At 41.6% G+C, this 18,159-nt stretch overlaps 1 protein-coding gene across 1 annotated transcript in view; it reads left to right on the top strand.

Annotated features, from left to right (window-relative positions):
* PLCB1 (phospholipase C beta 1) overlaps nt 1–18,159 on the top strand; it is a 417,836-nt gene that overhangs the window by 287,279 nt on the left and 112,398 nt on the right. Inside the window, exons 10-11 of the mRNA XM_075706801.1 lie at nt 8,219–8,365; nt 16,921–17,078. Coding sequence (XP_075562916.1) covers nt 8,219–8,365; nt 16,921–17,078 — 305 coding nt within the window. The remainder of the gene's footprint in view (nt 1–8,218; nt 8,366–16,920; nt 17,079–18,159) is intronic.

Here is an 18,159-nt window from a genome sequence, read left to right on the forward strand (position 1 = left end):
AATGCTGCAAGTGTCATCAGAGTGGCTCTGGCACATCGTGTCCCACACGGTGTGAATTTTATGGAAATTTGTCCTTGTGAACTTCTCTGCTGGCTCACAAAGCTAGAAAGCATAGAGTAGCTAATGTGTGCCCAGTGTCAAGAGACACGCCACGGGTATATGCATCCTGCTCTACGCCGTGCATGAAAATTTTAATACCTAATGAGCTGTGAATTGCAGTGCTGGTTTGTGAAATAGAATTCCCAATGGGGCATATTATACAGATCTCTCACAGGATTATAAAATATCTGCTTTACTTGGCGGTGAGAGGACTGCTCAGTTGTATGGGATTACAGTGAGTGTGATTAATGTTACAGATTGCATTGGAATAGACCTGATTTTGCTGTCAGACAAAATACTAATGTAATTCTGTGTTGCTGGCTGGGAGATGCGAGGTGCCAATTAATTGTCTCTTTTCCTTTTTTGTTTGTTTGTTTTCTTTTTTACTTTAATAATATCTCTTGGCACAATTGTGCCTTTCAGTTAGGTTATAACTGAGTGGATAACAGCATGGGCGTAAACAAATGGCAGGCTCTATTAAGTTTGCAAATATATGGAAAGAAATGTTTAAGATCCATGCAGACAAACCTGTTGACTGCTTACAAGCAAATGCACGTTTTAACTGTCTTACAAAACGTCCATAAATTTTGAGAGACAAGCAAAGGCTGATGTTACAATTGCAAGATTGAAGTGCAAAGAAAAGTGTGCAGATAAGTGATCTTTTCTGCTGTCAGTTGTGCCTCTCTTGTTTTGTGTCTGCCCCAAGACTTTGCCCAAAGGACTGGAAGGCTCCTGGGAGTAAGTTTGGCAGACCCGAGCATGCTGGAGGGCAGGGGGAAAATGAAGTAGCAATCAAGTAGCTGTGCATACAGCTCAGCTGTTTAAATAAGAGGGACGAAGTTTAGATCAAGCAGTTGGGCTGAGCAGTTTGCAGGATTAGCTGTACTTCTGTGTTTCCTCCAGACACTGCTGGGGTCTTGACCTTTATCCTGGGCCTCTGCAGAGGGCACTGAACTGGTGAATAGAATCATAGAATAAGTTGGAAGGGACCCATAAGGATCATCAAGTCCAACTCCCTGCTCCTCGCAGGACTACCTAAGACTAAATCACATCAATATTACATCAATATTTGGATGTATGTCTCTGTACAAATACGTAATTCCTTGATCTCTGTGGGCAATGTATTTCATCTGCTCTCAGACCAGGAGAGAGGCTGAGCTTTGCATATTCTTTGATCTTCACAGGGGAGAAGGTTCCCACTCTCTCTGTTGCAGGGAATGGAGATATCCCTGCTGCCAGGACAACCTGGGTTCAGTTCACTGTGCTACGCCTGCCCTTGTGGTACCTTCTGCTGGGGCAGTCTGTGAGACCAGAAACATGGTGGGGAGACTGATCCTTGGAATAATGCAAAAACATATCGTGCCCTAGATTTGTTTTCTTAGTTTTGTGGCTAACCTTAAGCCTCTCTTTGAAATGTAAGACCCAAGTGTGCACTGTCCCGGAAACAAAAATGTGGTTTGTAATGATTTGTGTTTGGAGAGACTGTGTCAGCAGGAGAGTCAGCTGAGCCAAACACATCTGCGTTTGGTACCTTGTCTCAGATTGCTGAACTTCAGCTCTTACGAAAATAGTAGATCTGCAGTCCTCATGGCTGCATAAACAGCCTTCCATTGTGAAGCTTCTTCTAGAAGCTCACCCTACTTTGAACCCACATGTCTCATATCTTGTGCTTGGCACAGCGCTGCAGGTGTTGAGGGAGCAGGGGTTTGTTTACATCCTGAAGTTGATGAGCTGGCAAGCTCCCAGGGACCCACGAGCATTTCTGCATCCAGAACAATATGCTGGTCATGCTGGCATGCTAGAGGGGTGGGGAAAGCAGGAACTTGTCAAGTTACCTATGTCACATTAAGCAGCAGGAGAAGGATTGTTGTGTCAAAAGCAGCCTATGCTTTTGCCAGCCCTTGAAACTGCATGAGATGGGTTTTACATGAGGATATTATCTGTGTCTGCACTTGCACAGGAAACTGCATAATGCACGAGGACTGCCGCAGGCCCTGATGAGAAAAATATGCTAGGTTCTCTAGATCTAGTCGAAGAGGATTATGAAGAGCCTTGTGATAACACAGTAAGTCTCCAAGTAGATGAGCCTCTAAGTACAGTCTGTCCTATCAACCAGTTCAACTGACTGGCTGGAATTCCTGTTTCATGCCAAATTTGCAAACACCATCTCTCAGGAATGGGGCGATTCCAGGTCTCATAAACTACAGAAGAAAATGTTTTGATTGATGAATACTGACAGTATCTAAGAACCACAGAAGAGATGATTGACTTCATTAGCCCTATAGATTTTGTGAATTTTCAGTAGGTCCTTTGCCAGCAGTATGCCACCTGCCTGAAGACAGCATCCAAGAAAAAGTTTGGGATGATGGAAGTGACTTCTGTTGTCTGTTAGAGCTGACAAATGTTCACCACAAAGGAGCCCGGTTTCTTACAGGCAAAGTAACAGTTACATTTTTCGGTGCTTTTCTTTACTGCCATCCAGGAACATTGACGTCTTCGATCCAATGCAGTAGAACTTGAAAGGTATGGGATCATGTAGCCGTAGCTAATAAGGAAATATTGTGAAATACTCAGAGCTTGCCACTTCATTTATTTTTATTTTTTTTCTCCCTTGTAACTATTTTGGAGCAATCAGGTAGAGCCAGGGGCGTAGAAAAAGATCAAGCTGCCGCACAAACACTTCACATGGTTCATGTAATGAAGCTGATCACAGCCTGGGAAATTCAATAGAATCTCTCAGCATCCCTATTACATATACTACTCTTCTAGTTGGAAATTATTTCTCCTTCCTACCAAGTCTTAGTGAAAAAAATACCAGATTTAGTTGACCTCACTTGACTGTCAGTCTGGTGGTTGTTCTTTGGTCTCTGCATGAATTTCACCACCAAGCAGGCTGTATGGAGCAGCCGTTTGAGGTGTCCTGTGGAACCTCTTGCTTATGGGTTGCTTCACGCTTTGCTGCAGGTGAAGCGTTGAGTGCGGGGGACATTTTTTGAGTCCCTTATATGGGCTTCCTCTTCCTTTCTGCAGTAAAGGATGAGGTTTGGAGGCAGCAGGTGGGACAATTGCTGACAAACTCCCCACCAATCAACTGGTAGATTCAGTTCAGCTTCCAAATTAAAAGTGAAGGGGAAAAGAGGATCATGGATACACCGCGAAAGGACTGTTGGCACATGCACCTAAAGTGCAAGCAGAGCTGAAGTCCACAGTGCAGAAAAGTAGCACAGGGTTAAAGCCAGAACCTGATTCGAATAGGTCGATCTGAGTTTGGACTAGACTTGTCTTGTGAAACGATTGCATGGGAACTTCTTAGTGTGAATAACAGTTTGCGTGGGCAAGTGGGCAGTCCTGACTGTGAGGGTATTTTGCCATGCATTTCATACCTAGAAGGTAATGGGTAAAATGTGCAAAAGATGTGGAAGAGTCAAGGTCCCTTTCTGTTACAAGCTTCCTTCCTGTTTGGAGAATGGATTTTGGAAGGTATGTAGATGTATAAATTTGGAGAGAGGCATCAAAAGGCATTTCCAGACTTTCCAGTTTTTAATTCAGATATGTTTTTAGAATTACGTAGAAGTTTACATAATTTATAAATTATAGACAAGTGTTCAGCTACATATTTATAAGTTTGAGGTATTGGGAATTTCCATGGTTAAGAATACATTAGATGCTTTTGTATTCCTCCTCAATACTTGCTCTTTTATTTTACAGGCCTGTTCCATTGCAGAATAAAAACATTAAAATTGATCTGCTACTTGTTTGGCTTGCACAAAACTTTAGCCAGTCACTTATGTGTGCTTTGCCAATCAAATATCCTGCAGCTGATGTTCATCACAAATTTCTTCAGTTTAGTGAGTTCAGAGAAGGAAAAAAATACCCATGTTAATCATCAAACACAGCATATGAGCATCTTCCTTCCATTCTGTGTAGGAGCTGGGTGGTTTTGACAAACTTTGCAAGTCATCCAGCTGTGGCACATTATGTGGTCGCTTCTTGGCGAGATGTGCTGAGGCAGCGCTCGTCCTGTGAACAGAAGTGGATTTGCATTAAGTTGAAAACAGAACAATTGATTAGAACATCCTTAATTTTCGCTTTCACGTTGAACTGGCTGTCAGTGCCCAGGCGCTGGCGGCGGGGGGCTGTGGGGCTTCTGTGAGGAGAGGCTGGGGCTCTTCTGGCCAGCTCCAGTGGCCCCATCACGGGGCACAGCCCAGCCCCTCAGCCACGCTGGTGGCACCTCGGGGGGAGCGGGTCTAAGAAAGGGCAAAATACTTCCTGCAGGGAGGGGGAAAACTGCGAGGAGCAGCCCTGCCAGCCCTGAGGGGAGAGGAGGAGGAAGAGGAGGAGAAGGAGCTGCAGGCTCCAGGCAGGCGTAGCCCTGTAGAGCAGAAGGCATTCCAGTGGCACTGTGGGAAAGAGTTAAGTGTTGGATATTTAAACAGGCCAGACACCACAGGAAAAAGGAGGCGGTTTTATGTTTGTGCTGTTCAAGTGTTTTAATAAAGCACTACTGAGGGACCCCACAGGGAAATTCCAATTAATCATATAAATTAGAGAAGAGATAGTTGAGGGGGGAAAAAAAAAAATAAGTTTCTTGTGCTGGTAAACTCCAAACCCCGCAGAGGAAAGCATCTTCACTGAGTACTGTAGCTGTTGACATAGCTTCTGTTATAGTTACATCTGTGTTTGCTCTTCTTGATCTGGCTTTGCCAACATAGCTAAAAGAGAGTCATCTGGAGTCTCATCTTTCTTTGCATTGCACTTAAGATTATTTAGTAAGGTCTTGAACCAAATGTTCTTGAAGTTGATGGTAGCGTGTCAACAAACTCTAGTGAGCTTTGGGTCTGCCTCTGTCCTAACCAGTGACATCAGATCAAATTTAACACGGCAATGGTGAGTGAAAAGGACAAGCCAGTAAGCCAGTTAACTCCACAATTTTAAGTAAGTAAAGCACACCAGTTATTTTGAAAGTTTCATCAAAGACCTAGGGTTCAGATGATTTTAAGGCAATTATGTGTGAGCAAAAAGAAGGGGGGGGGGGAGTGAATCTGTCTTGTCCCTGTGTTTTTGCCCAGTGTGCTGATTTTCCCTCTAACTTCTTATATCTAATAATATCATTACATCTTCCTAATATATATCTGAAGATAAAAGGTGACAACTGTAATGAAAAGAACTGATCGCAAATTATTTTTTCTTGGCAATGTCTGCAGTAAATTTGTAATATGCTTAAGAAAACAGAGAATAAGTCTTACCAGTAAATTGAGGGCATTTCATTTTGGATGACTGTCCACCAAGGATTGTCCTCACTGCAGTTGGTCTCAGAATATCGTTGACGTTGATCACAAACAATCTATTCTTTAATATCCAGGATACAAAGTCCCTTGACATCTGCCATCTCCGTTCCACAGTCAAACTCTCACTGGTGCAGTATCGTCTGTAATTGAACTTGCAAATTGCTTCACTTTCTGAAATGCTGACTGCTTAATTATGATGGGGAAAATAGCATTCTACAGCCATAAGCTCAGATAACTGTGTAACTCAGAAACTATGTAATTATACGTGTGAATAATACTTGCTGAGATTTATGTTAATACCAGCGGCAATGCGCAGAAGGACCACTCTGCAGACCTTGTCTTACTTCAGTGTGGAAGGGAGCAAAGAAGCAGAGTGAACCACAAAATAGGGAGAAGGGAGGAAATGCAGGCCTGGGCCTTGCGTCCTTTCATCCCAAAGGTGTTCAGGTGAGTGAGGCACCCAAACAGGCTTCAAGAGGTTGTGCAGTTCAACTCCCAGCTTAACCCACAGGTTTTCCATGGGGCATTGTCTAGTTGGTTAATTTATCCTCAGCTTCAGGTCTCCATCTGAAAAACAAGGTGTGCAAGGACCCTGTTTTTCAGGCATACCCTGGGGATTAAACACACAGATCACTTTGAGATGCTTGCATACTGTGCCTACATGAATCGACCTGAGTATCTGTGTAACAAAATGGAAGCCTTTCCTTCTGCACACTGTGATTACGATGCCACAGGTTTTTTGAGGAATTGTGTGTATGAAAACAACTATGTTTCATTTTAGCCTGGAGCAGGAATGACAAAGCAACTTTAAACCTCCTAGGCTGGCTGAAAGGAGTGTATTCAAAACAACACAGAGATACTGAAGATGCCTCTGGATGAGCTATCAAACATCAGAAGTTGCAATCGCTGTGACGTGACATGGCTTTGCTGGTTCCCCGTGTAGTAGCCATCCCATTCAGCTCTTACCCGTTTTTTTCCTGTATGATGTTGCTTGTGTGGTATGAATATACACACAGACCATATCTATATCCCAGTGAACTGGGTGCAGAGTGTTTCTCTTAAGCGGATTTTAGCTCAAGCTGACTCCATGACAGTGCCTGATGCCATTTACATTCATAATGTCTCTCTGGTAGATTCACGCAGCAGATAGGTTGTTCATGAATCTTTAGTTTTATGAAAAAACCTCAGTGGTGGCTTTTTCCCTGATTTTCTCCATCTTATACTTTTTCTTGTGAAAAGGAAAGTACAAAGGCCTTGGTCTGTGGATGATTAATTACTCTATAACAAAGCAGCTGTGGAGCCTGACAAGATTGCACTAAGATTACAGTCTTAAAATAGTGGATGGACTTGATGTTTTTCCTTCCAACCATCTTACAGTTGTTGTCATAAGAATGAATGATAATTGCATTGCTCTGTATTGTCACTGCATTTCTTGTCGTATGAATGGGTTCATTTAGTGCCACCATCTTGGGCTGTTATGAAAATGAGGCATCTGAACTTAAGACTGTTACATCTTTTCCTCTCTGATCAAGAGCCAAATCCCAGGGTCCAAGCACAGATTCTTAAGTAAATGCTTTACGTACTATATTTGTATCATGTGGTTGCAAGCTTTACAAATATCCTGCTGGGTTTGCCCATTAATTTTTCGTATACTAGAAAAATATGTGTAAGTTTATATATTTCAGGATAAAAAGGGATTGACCCTAAAAGGAGAGAGTAGCAGAGTTAGGAGTAGAGCTGAAGTCTTCCATTTTTGAATGCCATAGTCAGTCGACTAATTTTTTTTTTTTTTTTCAATAAAGATACTGTGCAGAATATTTTGGCTTTGGGACAAGAGGTAAGAAATTCTCGTTGTTGGCAGTCACCAGGCACGTAGCTGCTTGAAGGTTCTTCAGAGATCCAGAAGATCTGTTTTACTATAGGCAGTAACTGAATTAACTAACAGCTAGGTGGTTGAGTAAATCTACATATGAAATCTAGACAAAATAACAAAAACACTAGTAAAGAAAAATGTCTCAAATTTGTTCAGTTAAGCATTAATCGTCAAATATAGACTACTGGATATTTTTTTTTTTTTAGTCAAAATGTACAAATTGACACTAACCCTAAAATCAGCTTTATGCAGAAAGCTTGACAGAGAGATTCATCCTGATGTAGTAAGCACAGCTCCACTGAGATCAATGGTGATATTTAAACTGAGAATAGGACTCAGTTTTCTAATTTGCCAGCAGCATATGAAATGATCATTTATGCTGGCACTCTAGTGAGATATGAATAGGAAGACCAGTATAAAAATTACAAAGCAAAGTTTAGTTCCCACTTGAAAGGTGGTTCATTTAGTTTGCTTTGCTTTGCAGTTTGGTTGCGTTCATATACACACACTGAACCATACTCAAAAGAGGTCAAGGTTACCTGTTTCTTTGTGTGGCACTCTCTGTTCACCGATTTCTTGGTTTTCTCTGGAAAGCATGCTTTCTTTTGACCCCAGAAGACCTCTTTCCTTGATAGGCTTTGATTTATTTTCTCTGTTCTTCTAGCCCTCTGTAACTCTGATTCCCCTGTGCCCTTGATTATCTGTAGACACTGATTATGAAATTATTTATCTTCGGTACAGGTAAAGGGATGTGTATTACCTGCAACTTATATGGCTGAAAATGAGGTAATAGTAACCAAAGAATATATGAATAACTAGATGAAGGCCAGACTGATGATTATATGGTCTTTCACACACACCTTTGTGTAAGCGTATATTGACCATAACGTCTGTATGTCGCAAAATCTGTGCTTGAAATTAATTGGTGCTTTCCCTGGATCTGTGTTTCTCTCAGGACAGATATCAGTGGATGGATTTATGCGATATCTGAGTGGAGAAGAAAACGGTGTTGTTGCACCTGAGAAACTGGATTTAAACGAAGATATGTCTCAACCGCTGTCACACTATTTCATCAATTCCTCACACAACACCTACCTCACAGGTACAGTGTTGGAGAGATCTGATTTCTTATCTTAACAAAAATTCGTAGCATGTTTGCAGTGATACCATGAAATACACCACAAGCATCAGCAGTAACTGATGATGGAGCTTAGTCTTCAGGGAAGCAAGAGTAGCACTTGATTGTTGTTCTAGCTGCCGCACACATACATCGAATATACTCTTGCTAACAGGTGAGCAGCAGCTGCGTTGTTCGGATAAGGTCTGGTCTGAAGCCCAGTAAAGTCCCTGGAAAGTTTCCCTCAACTTAGATAGGATTCCAGATTAAGGCCCTTATTTGGGGAGGAGAGGGAACGATGTACTTTTTATGGCAACCAAGGATAGCCAAACAAGTATGTGAAGCAGAATATGGGAAACATCTCTGTAGCTAATAAATTTGGCCCTAAACATTAAATCTTGACAGTTTGTTGAGCTCCATGAAATTTGCTTTGATTTGGAGATTAGAGAGGTCCCAAAATGGCACATAGCTTTCTGACAGTCCATTCATATCTGCGAGGAATGGAAATCTGGTCTCCGACTATATCTAATGTCTGAGCTGAAATTTTTAGGTGCTGTCATGTTTTTGAAAAGGCTGAGCACCCAGAAGCTCCTGTTAGTTTGAATTAGAGTTAATGAGTCTGAACTGTATTGTCTGCACAGCAAAGTCAACAATGCTTTAAGATTCAAAAAAAAAAAAAAGATAGTTTAGGAACCCAACTTTTGGCATTGGTTTTCTAGTCTAAGAAGGTGTTAACTTGTGAGAAAATAATTGTAAATTCACAATTTTAGTTTAGTTTATGTAAGAACAAACATTTTTGGCAAGCAGATGTGCACAGGGTGTTCTCTTCTATTTGATTTGATGTTTGCTTTGTCTTGTCATGTTTGCTAATGTCTTAGCATTATGTAAAAAAAAAAAAAAAATAGTGCTACAGTGCTTGCTAAAAATGTGGCTCATGGATAATGTAGGCTTTTCAATGTTATTAACAGACTTGCCTTGACCGACCAAGTTCTTCAGAATGCCAGTATGCCAAAACATAAAACAAACCATGCAGTGGTGATGCCCAGTTTAAACAGACCATGTGGTAGTTACTTTCATCTGTTTTCTCTTTGTTATAGCACTTTCTACAGCACCTTCTAGTGCTTTCATAAAGTGAATGAACTGTCATTGTTTCCATTAGACACCATTTTTCAGAGGTTTATATCTTGGCTGTAAAATGTGTTTTGTGCTAAAACTTGTCATGTAGGTATTTGGCTTGACAGCTATTTTGTTTCTCCAAATTAAAAGAAATGAAAATCAGTGTGGCCACTTTTAAGTTATGATTCCAATATGCAGAAATTTATGCTCTTTGGAAGAGTGCAGACATGTCCAAAGCAAAAGCAGTTTTTAATTATGATATTTTGCAGGCCTCTTACCTCCAGTGTGGACTTTGTTCTGTCAGTGAGGATTAGTACCCACTTAAGCCAAATGCTGCAGCGTTATACAGATTTTCTGGAAGAAAACATTAAAGCTGTTGTACAAATGTGGGAAGCACAAGTCCACAGGGAGGACAGACGGTCCAGTTTAAAGTTGGTCTGAAGAGATAAAATACTGCTCTCCCCTCTACCAGCATGAATTTATAGCCAGTACCATGCCACAGACTTTTATCAGGGCTGATCAGGACAGAGTCATGTTCTAAAGGTCTAGAAGCACAGAAGCCAAAGAACAAAGAATTAAGGATGGAAATTCATGATTGGTCCAACCCATTCTAAATTTTAAACTGCACAACAAGTGACCTAACATACTTGATTATTTTAGGAGAAAGAAAGTTTACCTTGAAACTTTCCAAATGGGGTTTGATTGTACGTGAAGGTCTGCAAATCATCTCAGATTGCATCTACAGATTTCTTTGCCTGCATTTCTAAATAATTTCAGAAACTACATTTGGAAGTATGATCCTCAGTCTTAATTTAACATAATATTCCTAGCTTAGTAAATTGGGAGGAGTAAATCAGAGTAGACTCGGGGGATAGTGCAAAAGAAGTTTTAGTCCCTTTCAAATTCCATTTCTGAGTGTGTATTTTCACATTTAGAGGCACAAAAAACATGCCCTTCCCTTTTAGTGGGTTCATTATGTTCAGTAAATGTGTGGCAGCTGGCTGACAATGGGATTAATGATGTGATTTTTATCTGTGTGTTACAAAAACTGACAGCCTTAGATTTTTGCTTTGAGGCTAGACCAGATACAGCAATCACATTGCCATTTGCTTTGTTCCAACAAGGACTTCGTAGCTGAAACCTGTAAAATTAGTGGTGTCAGACTATTCTTTTTCCCAAGAAGATTTCGAAGAGTCTGCTCAAGTGCTCATGGCTTCGGAAAGGAAGCTTTGGTAGCACCTCTGCCCTCGTTGGACCTGTGAAATAGCAACTAGTCATGTAATAATTATTAGGACAATAGGAAAACAGTTCAGTCTAGCAAGACTTTATGATTACTGTGCTTAATGCCCTACCAATTATCTCTCCCTTTGTTAGTTTTTTAAACCCCGAAAAAGCATGCAGAAAGAAACGACATTATAACATAAAAAGAAACATGTGCACACTCTGAATTTATTTTTAATTACCCTGATCATTTTCCTAGCCTTTAGTAGAAAGCCTTGGCAGTACATCAAGTCCTGATTATTTATTTAGAAGTGTTACTGCTTTCTTTTTCTTAGGGAAGTGTAATTTTTAAGAACAAAGGTAAAAATCCTTGAAGAAAGAAGTGATTTATAGTAAACCTAGGCTAGCTTAAAGAAATGTCATCTTTTGGAAACTTTTTTTTACTGTCATCTTTTTTCTCACTGGTATCATATGTATTTATTTACTCCTTTGAACCCTTAATGTGCAACCCTGCTTTTTTCTGGTTTCTCAACCAGTCTCACATCAGGTTACTGCTGGTGTTGCAGCCGGGAGTGACTTTGCAGCATTTCTCTCAGCAGCACCCAAAGTCAAAGACAAATGATTGCCAATCAGCAGCAGCATTGCACACTTTGATGGCTATGCAACTTGCTGTTGTATATGTGAAATGCAAAATATGAAAATCACAAGCCTTTAATGCATGTTTTGTCTTTGGCTAAAAGGAAAAGTTATAGCAGCAGAAGGTTGCAGGGCTATCAGTTCAGCGCATATAGCCAGTGTGGGGCTATACAACTCACCCTAAACACCTGCTTCCCTGCTTACAATCCAGTACTTTCAGTTGTTTCTAGAAAAATATCTCGAGGGGCATGTTTTCTTCTTCTTTATCGCTGCTATGGCCTCTCCGCCACCATCCTCCAGCTTTTCTGTTCTCAGCAATTCCTCAGTCCTAACTGTTGCTGCTTATTATCTGCATTCAACACTTCCTCAAAGCCGCCTTCACCTTCAAAGCTTCCAAGACGGTATCTTCACAGTTTCCAAGATGACAGCACCATATGAAAGGGAAGGAAAGGTGGGCAATGCCTGCTCTGAGCATGAGTTTGTCGTATCACCAAGAGCAGGTTTTGGCTGGCTGCTTCGTGCCTCTCGAGCTGCGCTGAGCCCAGGTGATCGGCTGGCAAGACCCAAGGCTCTGCTCTCTTCCAGCCCCACCATGTCCTTAGCAAAGGACTAGAGGGTAGGAGAGCTGCAGGAGCTCTTGCAGCAGAGAGAAGCTGCGCTGAGGAGGAGCCATAGCTGTTCTCCCACCAGCAGATGCAGCTAATCCTGTCCAGCAACCTAAGGCAGATAAATGAGGTGCTTCCTGGTGCTGGGGTCATGGTTTCTTTTAGCACAAGGGCTAATGGGTAAAATGGAGGAGTAGTGGTTATTGTGCAGCTCTGCCATCCATCAGCAGTTTCTGGGGGTATTTTTTTACCATCCAGCTGTCATTATTTTTTATGATTCCCCTTCAGAATATCATAAAAGCTTCTGCAACACTGAGGAAAAGGGCTGAATTTTCAGAGATGAAGTTAATTTGAGCATGATGACTTCACCTCACAGGAAGGAAGCTATAGACCACTCTCTGCTCCCTGTGGCCAATTCAGTGCAACTGTGGAAGCAGCTTCCACAGCTATATTGTTGGATTGACATAGCCATTGAAAAAAATAAATCAGCGGAGGGAAAGCTGCTGTTGCTTCACAAAGTGGAAAGACAATCTGTGTGGAAGGTCTTAGGTGGAGCTTTCCAAGATACCAATTCAGTGCCCTGCTCTCAAAATAGATTCTATCTGTAAAAAATAGCCTGTATAAAAAAAAAAGTCCTGTATATAAAAAATAGCTTCAATAAGATGGTGATTCCCATCTGCCTGACTCTCTCTTGCTTCTTCCTCTGAGGCGGTTTGGCTTGTGAGAAGATGACTACTCAATTAAGCAGACTCTGAGTGAAAATTCCTTGGGTCTCCTGCTCTGTCATGTTTTACATGACTGCTCTAATTTTAACAGCTGATTGTTCCTACTAGCACTGTTAAACCTCAGTTCATCTTTTTGTTGTCCTAAGGGGTACCTGTCCCCACTTACCTTCTTCACCCATGCCAGTTCCCTCTTTCTGAAGCCGTATTCTATGTGAGGGAGTTTCTACTTTTAAAAGTGAGCGGACACCTTGTAAAAAGGAGAGAAAAAATCATATAGATTGTCTCCTGAGGGCAAAATTAATTATCCTAATAGAGATCAGCAGCTGACACCAAAATTTCTAGAGGCAGTTTGCCTCCAGTAGCAGCAGAGATGAACATAGAGAGTTAGGAAAAAAATATTGCTTGGTCAGATCTGGGATACTGGATTCTCAAGAAGGAAGAGAAAAGTCAAGCTCATGAAAGTGTTTTGTTTCCTTTAAGTAATATTTCATTCACTGCTGCGTAGTGGGTTTTCAGGCTCCTCTGAGCATTCTCTTATTTGCCCCTTTAGGCCAACCAGTTGAAGCATATTGAAATAAGAGATAAGTTATTTTCTAAACCCCCCTCTTTAAGGAGGCTAAAACTGTGTTGAGGATTGGGTAACATCTCTGACTCCAGCAGCAGCATTTGAAGATCTCAAATAGCTGCGATCTGTAAGAGGAAGATAGAGAGGGCCGGCAGCAGGGGAGGGGCTCTGTAACCAGGTCCCAGTAGGTCCCACTCCCTCACTGTAGTTGGAGATGCTCAGCTGGTCATGCAGCGCGTCTTTCTCAAGTGGGTCCCACACCTAGGAGGAGGGTTGCCCCATGCACCCCGTGCTGGTTACTCTGACAGACATAGTGTCCGTCACGTAGCCTGGCTGCAGCGTGGGAGCTGCCTGGGCAGTGCTAGCGGCTGCGCCGAAATGCAAACTCAGTGGCTGGCCAGCCTCAGCCCTCCTGGCGTACGCAAGTGTTGCATCTTCTGCTTGGGTGGGCCTGAATCGATCCTGACAGCGAGTGTATTCCTGCTGCTGGCTGGAGCAAGCCTGACCGCATGTCCTGCTTTAATGTCCTGTTAAAAATAACAGCCATAGGACGAGAGCCTTATTTTGACTTGCATACAGGCAGTAGCAGAATATGCCACAGCGAGGGGTCTAATTCGCTTGTCCTGTGCATGGCAAAATAGCTCGGAAGAAAAATAAATTCAGATAAATCTACTGTGTCTAAAAAAATCTTAGCCGCCAGCACCTTCTGTTGCTGCTGGAGTCAAGAGCCAGACTCCCAGCAGTACGAGGGTCTGAGTTTGCACACTGCAAGCTACAGAGCATGATCCAGAGCACTGGTTGCTTTTCCAGGACTTGCCCAAAGAGAGGAGGTTTAGCAACTCATGTTTGTGCATGGCAAAGGGGGTGTACAGGCACTTCTTCATGCCAGGAGAAGGTGGTGCCACGGGTGGGCGAGAGGGCAGAAGCAGCCTCTGTTTCTAGAGTAGTGAAGAGTCAGGTGACTCCAAATACCTGGATCCAAATGTCCCTCAGTTTTAGGAAGATACGTGTCATAAACTCATAAACAAATTTTAAGTCCATGTATTAGACATTTTGGAAGGATTCCTGCTAAGGATAAAAGGATATTCAACCTCCAAAACACTCCAAGTGCGAATAACTTACACTTGGAAAAACAGTGATGAATGAACCCAACAAGGGTGCACTTGCTGAGAAATGAGCAGCTTAAAGTTATAGAAGCGTGGAGCTGATCTGTATGGGGAAACTTGGGTGATATCCTCGGCTTATATCAATTAGCAGAGGCTCATTTTGCTTAGGGTCCTGTCAGGTAGGATTTGGCTGATTATGTTTTTAGAAAAGCAAGTTTTTGTCAAAGTCTGTTTCTCGTTATCCAATACAGGGTGATAGGATACAAATATTATGGTATTACTGTAGATGCTGTATGTATTACAGAAGGGAATACATAATGCTTTCAATTTTCAGTATTAAAAAATTGATCTGTACTCAGGGTTTTAAAAATATCATACTGGAAGTGTTCCCTTTAGTGTCTGTGTTACCACATTTTAGAATGCATTGGCTAAAGGGATAGTTTGGAACAGATGCAAACAGAGACTCACACAACAGACGTTTATAAATAATATATACAAAAAAACATTTGAGGGAACATTCCTAATAGTCCATATTTCAGAAAAATAAGCTATTGAAACTATTAAAAAATTTGCTAGCATTTTGCACTCTGACTGGGAGCCTTTCTGAAGATTGAATGTTTTGGAGGTTGAATATCCTCTTATCCTTAGCAGGAATCCTTCCAAAATGTCTAAGCCTTTTTAATAAGGTAGTGTGGAGAAGTGTCATATGGCAAGCAATGCATGTCATGATTTAGTAAAGCACTTTTAAAGGTTAAGGATCTTGTAGTCCAAAACGCTTAGCAATATTAATGGCCAGTAGTCTCTCAGGAAGTGTAGTGGAGTTTGTTAATCATAAAATAGATTGTTAATCCAAATTCAATATGCTTTGAGGGAAAAGAAAGACAACATGGAAACAGTTTTCTAAGTGAATGTAGGTTTTTTTAGGCAGCGGAGTTCAGTGGATCCGTATAATGAGAGCCAGTTTTTCATAAGCAGATGCTTGGGGCGAGTACCCAGAAATGTGTGCTGTTGCACCCTGACCCACGCTCGTGCTTGTTTGCATCCTGCAAAGAAAAAGAGCCGCTGCTTACCCCAGACACTGGGACTGCACCAAAAAGGCTTTTGTGTGAGTAAAGATAACCTGCCGTAATCAAAGGGGAAACACAGGAAAAAGATACGTAAAAAAAGAGAGACGCATTGTCACTTTGCTGACTCCGTTTGGCATTTCAGAACCTTCCAGCACTGGCCAGATTCTTCTGTTATTAACATATATTTCCCATTGGTTCCAGCAGAGCTAAGAAATCTTAGGGATTTCAACAGGCGTAATGTTAATACCTTGTGGAGTATTTATGATTGCTCCAGCTCATGTATCAGACACAAACAGTAAACAGGAATTTTCAAATAGAAGGGTTTTTCTGTTACAGTTTTTAGTGGAAGGTAAAAACACAGAGAAAACAGACAATGCTATTTAGTGGAGCAAACCCCAAAATGTCTCTTTCCCAGCGTAAAACCTGAACACAGAACCACAGAGACAATAAAACAAGGATTAGAGTAATCTGCATTATATTATATGCCAGTCTGGATGAAGTATTTATATGTCCCCCATCAGCAAAGAATCTTTAGTGTAAATGAACTCACTGCCTCCTTAAAAAGCAAGTGAATTCCTTTCAAGGAATCCGGGAGGGTCTTCTTGGGAAGTCTGCTAGAAAGCAGGAAACTGCATCCATTTTCTTCACATCTAAAACAAGCGCTAAGCCACTCTTCCATTACCTTTACCTCTCTGCTGCAAGAAATTTGTATCCATATGACTGGAATCAAACCTGTTGCAGCAGATGAAGATACCCGGGCTGGATATCCTTCCCTGAATGCAACTGGACTTCTTTGTTGGTCTGGGGAGATTTTTGTGGGGTGGTTTGTTTTGGTTTTGGGGTTTTTTTTTAATACTTCCTGAGTTTGGGAAAAGCGGAGTTTTCCTTGTTTATTTTTAGATTATAATTATGTCACTGTTGGAAACTGGTAGTTTAATTAAATTTCTCCCTACATAATGCGGTATCACATCAGGAAATTTAACTGACCAACTCAGTGCAGTGATTAGTGTGTTAAATATTGATTTGAGACCTAGTAATGGTACCATTAGTGACTGTGCAGGAGGTTTGTTTTATCTTGTACTAAACTCTATTGCATGTTATAAGAAAATGTGATCTTGCTGTCCTGAGTCACCTCTGAATTTCACGTTGCTTGTCAAAGGATAACAAAGTCTTCTAGGACTAAGCCATTTTATTTTATTTTATTTTACGTTATTTTATTTTATGTATTTGACACTGTCTATCAGAAATTTTTGATTGGCTTCAGTTCAGTTATTTCTCCTCACTCATAGCAATTTAACTGAGGGCAGAAGCCAAACCATGACATTGACTCTGCCTAAGTTATTTCCATTACGTTCTTATGCTTTTTGTATGCCTTTGAGTGTTATTCCTCTCAGCCGAGGGTAAAAGATGCTGTTAACTGTAATTATTATTAGATTATTTGTATTTATTCCCGAGGCCCAAAATGACTTCCCTTTTTTCATGTTCTTGTGCTCTCGCAGCTGGACAGCTGGCCGGTAACTCATCGGTGGAGATGTATCGGCAAGTGCTTTTGTCAGGCTGCCGCTGTGTGGAGCTGGACTGCTGGAAAGGACGAACAGCCGAAGAAGAGCCGGTCATTACGCATGGATTCACTATGACAACTGAAATATCCTTCAAGGTACAGCAACAGAGCACACTGGTGTAGTTGGCTTTAGCTGGGGTGGTTTCTTTCATGTAAAATGCGTCACAAATACATGGCGAGAATATGACTGCAAAGGTGGAAGGGAAGAGGAATGAGAGAGCAAAAAAACGTTTTAAGAGGAGATTTCAGAGCACGTGCAGAATCATTGGAAGAGAAGAGTTGCAGTATTTGGACCTTGCACAGGAAGCGTTTCTTGGCGATTGATCGTGGCAGAGGAAAAGGGATTATATGGTGTAATAGTCCGTGCCATCTGGGGACTGGGCTCAGTGCCCAGGTCCATACTCCTGTGGATGTCCCGGCAGCAAATCTCACGGAGGGGGAGAAATGGGGTAGACCACAGCCAGGGCTGAAGGACCAGGTATTGCCATCACGACTGGTTTTACACAGTGTAAAACAGGTCTGCAGATGGGTCTGGAGCCAGGAGGATGGGGAGGAAGGACTGGTTTGTGTTACAGCTCCATAGCACGTGGCAGGGAGGAGAGCTGAGATTGAAGGCTGCAAGGATTTGAACAGCAATAAGCAATGTGTCAATATATTCTTTTTCTCTTCTCTGCCTGATAAGTGGGAGTGGAAGACAAAAGTGCTGAACTGACGTAGGAAACAGCAGCTATTGTCGAAATTTCTACAACTTACAAGCATTTAAATTCCTATGAGCAGAGACCAGGCTACTCAGGCCCAGTTGGGCAGGTCTCATCCGCAGGGACCAGACACTCATCATTTTCTTAACTATTTAAAAAATGAGTAACGGTGCATGCAATGTTACCCTTATCCCTGATACTTGGGATTAGATTTGAAGCACTGGAGGATGAAAAAGAAAAATTGGTGTCTTTGGAGAGTGCGACAGGATATTTGTGCCATTCGAACCCTAAATATATCATCTGTATTTCTGAATTTCATCTTCCATTTCCTTTTTTTTATAATAAAAGGTAGATACTATACCCTTAGCAATAACCTTAAATTGTTATCTTGTTATTCTCAAAGATGTTTTTGATCCAAGGTGCTAGAGGAGCACGATGGAGGTGTTTTCCTACGTTCCTACAGTATTAAGATTGGTAGC

The sequence above is a fragment of the Pelecanus crispus genome, chromosome 3 (genome assembly GCF_030463565.1).
Source record: "Pelecanus crispus isolate bPelCri1 chromosome 3, bPelCri1.pri, whole genome shotgun sequence".
Lineage (NCBI taxonomy): Eukaryota > Metazoa > Chordata > Aves > Pelecaniformes > Pelecanidae > Pelecanus > Pelecanus crispus.